General features: G+C 44.1%; 1 protein-coding gene across 1 annotated transcript; it reads right to left on the bottom strand.

Annotated features, from left to right (window-relative positions):
* Positions 1-1,325: 1,325 nt before the first annotated feature.
* LOC112067921 (uncharacterized) lies at positions 1,326-11,047 on the bottom strand. Its single transcript, XM_070437172.1, has 7 exons — positions 10,571-11,047; positions 9,912-10,042; positions 9,578-9,739; positions 7,060-7,224; positions 4,706-4,817; positions 4,375-4,496; positions 1,326-2,831 (listed from the first exon to the last, which is right to left on the bottom strand). The coding sequence occupies exons 1-7, from the start codon at positions 10,827-10,829 to the stop codon at positions 1,815-1,817; spliced, it is 1,968 nt and encodes a 655-aa protein (XP_070293273.1). The 5' UTR covers positions 10,830-11,047; the 3' UTR covers positions 1,326-1,814.
* Between the last annotated feature and the right edge of the window lie 602 nt (positions 11,048-11,649).

The raw sequence follows: 11,649 nt of genomic DNA, 5'->3' as shown, positions 1-11,649 counted from the left end.
GGAAAAAGGTTAGAGGCTTGCAAGCTTAAGAACACCATCCCAACCGTGAAGCACGGGGGTGGCAGCATCATGTTGTGGGTGGGCTTTGCTGCAGGAGAGACTGGTGCACTTCACAAAATAGATGGCATCATGAGGCAGGGGAAATTATGTGGATATACTGAAAGCAACATCTCAAGACATCAGTCAGGAAGTTATAATGCTTGTCGCAAATGGGTCTTCCAAATGGACAATGACCCCAAGCATACTTCCAAAGTTGTGGCAAAACGGCTTAAGGACAACAAATTCAAGGTATTGGAGTGGCCATCACAAAGCCCTGACCTCAATCCTACAGAAAATTTGTTGGCAGAACTGAAAAAGGGTGCCTACAAACCTGACTCAGGTACACCAGCTCTGTCAGGAGGAATGGACCAAAATTCACCCAACTTATTTTGGGAAGCTTGTGGAAGGCTACCTGAAACGTTTGACCCAAGTTAAGCAATTTAAAGGCAATGCTACCAAATACTAAATTGAGTGTATGTAAACTTCTGACCCACTGGGAATGTGATGAAAGAAATAAAAGCTGAAATAAATAGTTCTCTGTACTGTTATTCTGACATTTCACATTCTTCAAATAAAGTGGTGATCCTAACTGACTTAAGACAGGGAATATTTACTAGGATTAAATGTCAGGAATTGTGAAAAACTGAGTTCAAATGTATTTGGCTAAGGTGTATGTAAACTTCCGACTTCAACTGTAAGTAAGTGAAACTGAAAGAAATGACTCTCTCTCTTCCTTCTCCTTCATTTTTGAAGAAACAAATTTGTTCAAAACTGTTGTCTTTCTCGCTCTTTGAGTAAACTACTCACCACATTTTATGCACTGCCGTGCTAGCTAGCTGTAGCTTATGCTTTCAGTACTAGATTCATTCTCTGATCCTTTGATTGGGTGGAAACATGTCAGTTCATGTTGCAAGAGCTCTGATAGCTTCGAGGACGTCCTCTGTAAGTTGTCATAATTACTGTGTAAGTTTATGGGAGGTGAGAACCACGAGCCTCCTAGGTTTTGTATTGAAGTCAAGTACCCAGAGGAAGGCGGAAACTAGCTGTCCTCCGGCTACACCATAGTGCTACCCTAAAGAGTGCTGTTGAGGCTACTGTAGACCTTCATTGCAAAACAATGTATTTTAATCAATGATTTGGTGGCGTGAATATATTTAGTATAGTCTTATCTAAAAAGGTGAACTTTTAATGTTTCACTATTTTTATTACTATGAAATTCACTGAGGAGCCTCCACTGGTGTGATGAGATCAGATGTGATTTATACTAGTCAATGAAAGTCTTAGAATGAAAAGTCACATTTCGTGTTTATTAAACATAAACAAGTGTTAAATACACCTGTCTCAACTACAAATCTGCATGATAAACGACATTACATTTCTCATTAAAAGTGTCTTGGGACAGAAATTAAGTAGTTGAATGGCATTTGTGAACATCATATAGCCTACACAGTACAAACACAATATGAACACTTTTTAGGCACACAATGTCTGGATACAATATTCGTGCCAGGAATATTCAACATGGTTACTCTCGTTATTCCAAATGCATCTGCTGACAAAAATGACAATTCATGTTTGTCTTTAATGCAGGGTTTGAGTGGTATGGTTACTTTCTATGTTATAGAGTGGAATGGTTTTCTATTGGTGTATCCTGAGGTAGCTCCTTTCTGAGAACCTCTTCCTGCAGTGCGTACAGGCAAAAGGCCTCTCTCCCGTGTGGACCGTCAGGTGCATCTTCAGCTGTTGCTGGCTGGTAATCTCTTCTCACAATGGGGTCAGCTGGAGGATTTCTCCCCTGTGTGGACCCTCTGGTGCCTCTTCAGGTTACCAGCATGGGCGAAGTGCATGTGACACTGGGTACAGCTGAAGGGTTCCTCCCCTGTGTGAACACCCCTATGTCTGATAAGGTTACTCAGGAAGGAGAAGCTCTTGTAACACAGCTTGCACTTGAAGGGCCTCTCCTTGGTGTGAACGGTCTGGTGTTGCTTCACATAGTTCGCCTCAGAGAAGCGCTTCCCACATGTGGGGCAGGCGTACGGCTTGTCGGCGTCTGTCCTAATGCATCGCTTCCCACATTGTGACCCCGAGGAGGTAGAAGCAGGAGCCACCACACTCAGGTCGTTAGTCTTTGAGCTCCCTCCTTGACCTCTAGCCATTGTTTGGGTGTTGTTAGGATTGTGTGCTGTGTTATAGGCTAGGTACCTCTTGTGGTGAACGCCCATCCTGACCATGTCTGTATTTGTGGGGTAAACCTGAGGTAACTGAGGAAGGGTAGACCCAGACGTCCTATGAACCCAGTCACCAGGCATTAGACAAGACCCTGAAGAAGAAGACAGACTTCCTGAAAGACTACCACCAGGGGGGTCTCCCACAACTCTCTCTGAAGGCTGAAGCCCAGGGTGACCTGCTCTGTTCATCATGGATACTGTGATGTTTGTATCATAGGAACAGGAGGGTCTATCTCTATCAGCCCCAGGCCCTGCTTCATCCCTGCACTGAGACTGTGAAGAGAAGGGTCTGGGCTGCAGACTGGATCCCTGACTGGASSCTCYRTCTCKCTGATGACYACCAGGACTGAGGTTGTTCAGTCCACCTGTCCACTGGTTGTGTTCTCTGTGGTGGTGGAGTCTCTGTACCTCACGGTTCGGTCCTGGTTCCAACTCGGGAAGGAAGCGTGATGGCTCCTGATCCAGGGTTCTGATCCGGGGCCAGGGTTTGAGCCCAGCCACCTCAGAGGTCCACTCTCTCCCACCAGCAACACCTGAAATCAGCAGGTCCTCATGGACTGCAGACTGTAAACACAAATTGTACAGAAGAGCATATAAAAGTTTATATAAGAAACTGCTTTTACACACAGAAACATGACATTATAAAATGTTAACCAGAGTCAAGCATCTCTAACACTGTGATTGAAGTACCTAACAATATGGAGCCATAGGAGTTTATTATAAAACAATTCCATATGTGTTGATTCAAGAATTAAGTATAATGTTTTGGTTGGACTGAAATAAGGGAAACTCAGTCCCTGCAATGATACAAAATTAACCAAGTCAGTCATCACAGTGTCAATTTTGTATTTCATTTCACAAAATGGTCATACACTAAGATAACTTGAAGTACAGTCCTTTTATTGCACAAAACGATATGTGACAAATATAATACCTTTTCTCAATCTGGTACCCTTGCTTTAAAAAAAAGAATTTTAGAATACATTGGAAAAGGTTCAACATTACATAACACACAGCTTCACTACTTCATGTGACGTAAACATGAATTAAGGCACCATCATTATCTCACTATAAAACACCAGTATCAACCTAAAGGGAGAAAATGGGTCACTCTTCATCAGTGAAACATTTTTACAAACACCAACCATCACCATATAATCTACTCTGCCTCATCATACTCATTCTTTCTTCAGTTGACCTCATCCGGTTCCCTACTTCATTGAAAACCAACAGAATTAACTACAAACAAACTAGCTAGTACTACATTACATGTCACCATACACTATACATGGGCCGTGTGCATTTTCTGCTGGTGTATCCTGAGGTAGCTCCTCTCTGAAAAACTCTTCCCGCAGTGCGTACAGGCGAACGGCCTCTCTCCCGTGTGGACCTTCAGGTGCATCTTCAGCTGGTGCTGGTGGGAGAACCTCTTCTCACACTGGGGGCAGCTGAAAGGTTTCTCCCCTGTGTGGACCCTCTGGTGCCTCTTCAGGTGGTGCTGATGGGAGAACCTCTTCTCACACAGTTGGCAGCCGAATGGTTTCTCCCCCGTGTGCATCCTCTGGTGGATTTCCACTTGTTTGGGAAAACTGAAGGCTTTCCCACAAAATGAACACGGGAAGCGCTTCTCTTTGCCACCGGATCCACTRATAGCGTCTCTACTACTGTCATTTGTCAATGGTCTTGTGTAGCCATTTAGTATTGAGGCACTGGCACATGTCTGGTTAAACAGAGTGTGAGGAGGACGAAGGCCAGGGAGTGTCTGTGTTGTCGCATGGTCCATGTTCCAGTTGATAGATCCTATAGAAGGCAGGCTGAAGCCAGCACCTGTTAGGGGGTCAACCTGAGGCGTCATCAGTCTCTCTGAATCACAACTATAGGAGCAGGACGGAGCATCGCTAGCCGAGTCTGTGACTGTTCTCTCCTGCCGCATAGAGACACCTCCCTGTCCCTGCAGACCAAATCTATGCCTCGCCCTGGTCACAGCCAGTCTGTTGTCATGGAGTCTAAGATTGGTTGTTGGTTTGTGTTCCACTGCCTGTTTCTGGTTGTGGTTAACAGTGTTGTTCCCCAGCCCAGAGTTGAGGACGCTGTCCCATCCACTGACCTCCACTATGTTGCCTCTGGTCCTTGGCTGCTTAGTGATGTTGTCCCCTGGGCACTTGACTGCACCGGTCTGGGAATCCAAGATGGCCTCCCAGTCTCCTCTGTTATCCTCCAGCCAACCACCTGCAGGAAGAGGTTACAAAATAGACTTAACAAACATGGCAGAGAACTCTACATATGGAGTTTTTTTACCTGGTCAAGTTCATTCATTATAATGTGTGGTTTGTATGTAAACATAAGTTGCATTTATGAATGAAGAAAGAAAAGAAATAGCCAGGTGCATCACTATTCCCATTGAAGATCTATTTAGGCTATATGTATAGCTCCCTTACCTTGCTCCCCCATCTTTAGTCCACTCAGCAGATCAATGCTTTCTGGTTCGTCTTCTATTGTCTCCTCTTTGACCAGCAGCAGATCAGGCTTCCCATCCGCCATGTCTACTGACTGTAAGAGATACAGAGTAAGAGGATGTTGGATCAATAAATCTGATATGAGCACCCTGCTAAGGAGCATCTTCTGATTGGGCAATGAGGGATTGCTGTGAGTACTATGCAAACATGTTAGTTGATTTGATTACTTGACACAAATTGTATATTTGTGCTTTAACCAATTTCAGTGTTCATGCAAGTGACTGATTGAACCAATCCTCACTATCAGTATCTGCAATTTGGCAGTATGCCCAGAACTTTGTTTTGAGAACGAAAGGGCGAGGTGACCGGAAACATGACCGAATACAAACAGTGTAGCTATTCCCTCCGCAAGGCAATCAAACAAGCTAAGCGTCAGTATAGAGACAAATAGATTCGCAATTCAACGGCTCAGACACGAGAGGTATGTGGCAGGGTCTACAGCCAATCATGGACTACAAAAAGAAAACCAGCCCCGTCGCGGACCACGATGTCTCGACACCGCCCTGTGCAACTGGGTCCTGGACTTCCTGACGGGCCGCCCCCAGGTGGTGACGGTAGGTAACATCTCCACCCCGCTGATCCTCAACACTGGGGCCCCACAAGGGTGCATTTTCAGCCCTCTCCTGTACTCCCTGTTCACCCATGACTGCGTGGCCATGCACGCCTCCAACTCAATCATCAAGTTAGCAGACGACACTACAGTGGTARRCTTGATTACTAACAACGACGAGACGGCCTACAGGGAGGTGAGGGCCCTCGGAGTGTGGTGTCAGGAAAATAACCTCACACTCAATGTCAACAAAACAAGGAGATGATCGTGGACTTCAGGAAACAGCAGAGGGAGCAGCCCCCTATCCACATCGACGGGACAGTAGTGGAGAAGGTGGAAAGTTTCAAGTTCCTCGTCGTACACATCATGGACAAACTGAAATGGTCCACCCACATAGACAGCATGGTGAAGAAGGCCCAGCAGCGCCTCTTCAACCTCAGGAGGCTGAAAAAATGTGGCTTGTCACCAAAAACACTCACAAACTTCTACAGATGCACAATCGAGAGCATCCTGTCGGGCTGTATCACCGCCTGGTACGGCAACTGCTCCGCCCACAACCGCAAGGCTCTCCAGAGGGTAGTGAGGTCTGCACAACGCATCACCGGGGGCAAACTATCTGCCCTCCAGGACACCTACACCACCCGATGTCACAGGAAGGCCAAAAAGATCATCAAGGACAACAACCACCCGAGGCACTGCCTGTTCACACCCCGCTATCATCCAGAAGGCGAGGTCAGTAAAGGTGCATCAAAGCGGGGACCRAGAGACTGAAAAACAGCTTCTATCTCAAGGACATCAGACTGTTAAACAGGCATGACTAACATTGCGTGGCTGCTGCCAACATACTGACTCATCTCTAGCCTCTTTAATAATTAAAAATTGATGTAATAAATGTATCACTAGCCACTTTAAACAATGCCACTTTATATAATGTTTACATACCCTACATTACTCATCTCATATGTATATACTGTACTCTATACCATCTACTGCATCTTGCCTATGCCGTTCGGCCATCGCTCATCCATATATTTATGTGTACATATTCTTATTAATTCCTTTACATTTGTGTGTATAAGGTAGTTGTTGTGAAATTGTTAGGTTAGATTACTTGTTAGATATTACTGCATGGTCGGAACTAGAAGCACAAGCATTTCGCTACACTCGCATTAACATCTGTTAACCATGTGTATGTGACAAATCAAATTTGATATCTCAGTTTCAATGTCTCAGCTTGTAGAGAAGATGCCTCGTGAAGTATTGGTCTGTCACAAGCATGAACCAAACGTTAATGATGAATTAATTATGAATGATGAATGAGCTAAATCATGCAAATATAACTTGCCTGTGTAAATATATAAGAGAGCTTACGGGACTGCCCCGTTAAGGCTCACTTCAGACCGATACCTTATGCATCTAAGTTTGACTGTGACCTCTTCAGCATGTTGGTAATAAACAATGATTAATTTAAGATTGACTATGAGTATCCTATGTGTAGAATTTCCACCACACACCGTTTAATAGGCATGGTCCCACACTTAAGACAAAATTATTAAAACCTGGGCCCGTATCCACAAAGAGTTTCAGAGTAGGATTGCTGATCTAGAATCCTTCTATATAAATCTTATTCATTATGCTCTAAAAGGCTAAACTGATCCTAGATCAGCACTCTGAGTGGCTTTGTGGATACGCCACTGACCTAACACCATACAGACAGTGGGGTCACCTCAGTTAGACTGTGTGTGGTCCTGTGCTGCTCATCTGGTTCCTCTGTGGGTTCAGGAGGTGGTGTAGTCTGGTTGTCCTCCATGACCATGTTCCCCCCAAGGTTCCCCAGATCCTCCACACACCCCTCCTCCTTCACCAGCAGCACCTCTGAACCCTCCTCCTCCTGGAAGAGACAGGTGATACAGATTACACAGACATACACTCCCTCAGGTACGTACACACAGATAATAAACACACATTCAACATGGAGTGTTTACCCATCCAAACTACGTTTGAGTTCTATACTGTAGTTAGAGAATGACTTCATTGTTGTTAAACCCATCATGGTGGACATTAATATGTTGTGGGTAAAAACAAGTCAAAAGTCATCAGACAAACCTGACAAAACATTCTGATGTGTACAGGAGGTGTTTGTTAGCGTGTGGGTATCACAGGAGGTTGGTAGCACCTTAATTAGGGAGAACGAGATGTGTTAATGACTGGAGCGGAATAAGTGGAATGGTATCAAACACATGGTTTCCAGGTGTTTGACGTCATTCAATTTGCCATGCTCTTCTCAGCAGCCTCCTGTGGTGGGTATGTGTAGATATATTTAGTAAGTGTATATTGGTTATAACGTCGTGTTTATGCAGAATAGGGTGAGATCAGATGTGACGTACACTAAAGAGAGTATAATGAAAGTCTTAGAATGAAACGTCCCATTTTGTGTTTATTAAATAAAAACACACTTTAAATAGACCATATGAAAACCACACATACACACATCTCAGATACACATCTGTATTTACTTGATAAATTGCGTTTATTTTCTCATTAAAAGTGTCTTGGGGAATTTTTGTTGGTGGTTGAATGGAAGTAATGCATTTTTAACATCAAATGTACAGTACAAACAATCTGAAACAGATTCATTAGGCTTATATATGCCTTAAATATCACACAATGTCTGGATGCAATATTCTACCCAGGAATATTCAACACTGAAATTTGTTACTCACATTATTACTTGTTTAGCCTCGTGCTTCAACACTCTTCGTTGTTGCGGAAATTAACCCACTACTGTAGTTTACTTTGTGCATCTAAGTCAAGGATCATCAACTAGATTCAGCCATGGGCCGATGATCTTTTTTGCAGATGGTCAAGGGGCCGGAACATAATCATAATTTGTAGACTGCAAATTGACCGCAAGAAGCTCAAACAGATATATTTGACGAAAATATAATAATTTCAAATCTTGCTTAAATTTGTATATGATCCCATATATCTTTCTATTAGGCATGGGAATACTTTGGAAGAGATTTCCAAAATTTAAATCAATTGGACCTGATTTGCTGGTGTTTTATGTCAATAAAAACCATATACGAATGTATTAGTTTTAATTGCTCAGAAAACTCACCCGCCAGTTGGGAAACTTTACATAGTGTTGAATATTCAACACTGAAATCTGTTAATCTTGTTAATCCAAATGCATCTGTGGATCTTTTCTCTTGACAACAATGACAATCAATGTTTGTTTTTAATGCAGGAGGTGATCAACAAGTCAGAAGCTATAGAGTGGAATGGTTTTTCTTCTGGTGTATCTTGAGGTAGCTCCTCTCTGAGAACCTCTTCCCGCAGTGTGTACAGGCGAACGGCTTCTCTCCTGTGTGGACCTTCAGATGCGTCTTCAGCAGGTGCTGGCGGGAGAACCTCTTATCACACTGGTGGCAGCTGAAGGGTTTCTCTCCTGTGTGGATCTTCTGGTGCCTCTTCAGGCTGCCAGACTGGGCAAAGCGCATGTGACACTGGGGGCAGCTGTATGGTTTCTCTCCTGTGTGGACCCTCTGGTGGATCTCCACCTTCTGGAGGCAGCTGAAGCCTTTGTTACAGAACATGCAGAGGAACCGTTTCTCTTTACTACTGCCTGATGTTGCTCCCCCTCCCCGAGCCTGGGCTCTAGTCCTGTCATCTGAGTTCAATACCTGATCGAAAAGGATACACCCGTGTGAATCGGAAGGCCCCATCGACGTGGACACTAAGCTTTCCCTGTAATCTAAGAAATCTCTGCCCTGTGAGTGTCCGTCGCCTAGGTGACTATCTGCATTCCATGTGGGAGGAACGTCGCCCTCCACTTTCACAGTCACTTCATCTCCGACCAGACCCTCCCCTTTCTTATCTAGGCACCCTTCAGAGTACACACCACTACTGCACTGGTTCCAGTGCCCTCTAGACAGATCAGTCTGTGTCTCTAAACCCAAGGGCATGTTGCCAGGGTCCATCTCTGTAGTGTAAGAACAACACGGATCATCGCCAGCATTTAACACATCACCTGAATCAGGATTGGAATGAACCTTCCTTTGGCTCGGGTTACCGTAGAGTAAATATTCTGAGCTTGGAACAGGAGGACACCCCAGTCCCCCCAGCCCCAGTCTCTCCGGGTCTGACCTATGGTCAGATCCTGTGTGTAAAATCCTTTGTGTTACAGTTAAAGTCTCTGTGTCGGTCTCTGACTTGAGGACGGTGTTCAGCGTTCCACTGACCTCCGTGATGCTGTGTCGGGTCCTGGGCTGCGCTGAGGCGTGGTCCTCCGTGGCTACAGGGTGCGCTCCAGCCCCTCCAGTCTGGATGTCTCTGCTGTGCCTTGGGTCTTCCTCTTCTTCAGACTTATCCAGCTTGACCCCAGGACCTGCAGCCTCTGCAGACTGACACAAGTAGAGAAGAGGTTATTTGATAACAATGTCATAGGGAAGTCTCACAAGCTCCTCTATGGCAGATAAATGATGTACATAGCTGAGGGGACCATTTCCGAAATAAAAGGGCCATATTTGATTTACAAAGTAACTCAAATGTTTAACGCAACACTATTACACTAACCTCTATCACGATAACGTGCTGGGTTGAGGTTCCACTCCCCTCGTCAACAGTGATTGGTTGGTCATCTCTCCATGTATTGTGTCCCGCTGGCTTCACAAAGTTCCTGTGGCCTCCAGTGAGATGTCCTTCACCTGAGAGAGTGATTGGGGGACAGGTGGTTAGGTTACTTACTGTCAATGCTTACCGCTATGTTGTACACTATTGACAGTTTTGATCTAGAATTGGCAAGGATGAAACACAACAGTTCGCATAACTTCTGGGTATACTATATATTGATCGATGTATTGTGTTCCAGGCATCACATTGTTTTCATTGAGGAAATAATAGGAAATGCAGTAAATCAAGAACCTGTTTAGAATATGATATTGTGTCTTTGCGTAAGATAGTTAAGTAATCTGGGGAATTATTGCATACTATCCAAAAAGTAACCAAGACCAAATTCTGGGTAACACATCTGAACACATTTGCAGAGGGGAACAGGGCTACTGTGCTGAGCTATATATGAACATCACAGGAGGTTGGAGGCTCCTTAATTGGGGAGGACGGGCTCATGGTAATGGCTGGAACATAATTAGTAGAATGATGTGAATCATTGTGTTTGATGTCATTCCATTTGCTCCAATCCAGCCAGTATTATGAGTCATCCTCCCCTGATGTACCTCTTGCGATTCCTCTGTATCGGTCGAGAATCTTGACACTACTGGGACGACTGGCGAGGACGCGCTCTCGTGCCGTCTTCAGTTCCAGTAGCTGTAGTTTCCTCCGCAATCCCCTATTTTCTTTCTGGCTTTGAGTTATTTCCAAACGAAACACTGCATAGTCGTCGTCTACGAGTTTACAGATATCGGCCACGGCTGCATTCGCTAGCACTTCCATGATGGAGGCTATTTGAGTGTGAAAAACCATACAGTTAGCCATTGTTAGCAGCTAGCTAGCGTTACCTAGATAAAGTATATCGAACAAGTCCTTCCTCCAACGCGAATTAAAGACTACATGTGATGAGTATGTAATGCTGTGAAGTTAAAATAGTCATATTTTGAGTTCCATGGTGTTAATAAACGACAATAAAAACGCTAACGTGGACATTTTTCCTGGTCACTGTTCACTTCCGTCTACACTGAAGAGAACGGATATTAATGCCGGCGTCATAGCTCAAAAGGTGTGGCTAAATGAAAAGGGTATGCGCGCTGTTTTTTGAAATACGGTACTGACTATTATGTTAGACGTCAAGTCTCCGATTCAAGTATCTTTCAAGCCCAGAGCAGATTTGTTTATAAAGAACAGTGTTAGCAAGAACATAGTAGAATAGAATACAATATAATTATTTTATTCCATCTACATCACCTCATTAAGGTAAATATTCAACTGTCCTTTATTTTTWTWTTTTTTATTTAACCTTTATTTAACTAGGCATGTCAGTTAAGCACAAATTATTATTTACAATAACGGCCTACCAAAAGGCAAAAGGCCTCCTGCGGGGATGGGGGCTGGGATTAAAAATAAAATATAGGACAAAACACACATCACGATAAGAGACACCACAACACTACATAAAGAGAGACCTAAGACAACAACACAGCATGGTAGCAACACAACATGGCAGCAGCACAAAACATGGTACAAAGATTATTGGGCACAACAGCACAAGGGGCAAGAAGGTAGAGACAACAATACATCACACGAAGCAGCCACAACTATCAGTAAGAGTGTCCATGATTTAGTCATTGAATGAAGAGAT

This window comes from Salvelinus sp. IW2-2015, linkage group LG34, assembly GCF_002910315.2.
Source record: "Salvelinus sp. IW2-2015 linkage group LG34, ASM291031v2, whole genome shotgun sequence".
Lineage (NCBI taxonomy): Eukaryota > Metazoa > Chordata > Actinopteri > Salmoniformes > Salmonidae > Salvelinus > Salvelinus sp. IW2-2015.
Note: the sequence above shows the minus strand (reverse complement) of the source record. Positions and strands in the feature narration are given on the sequence as shown.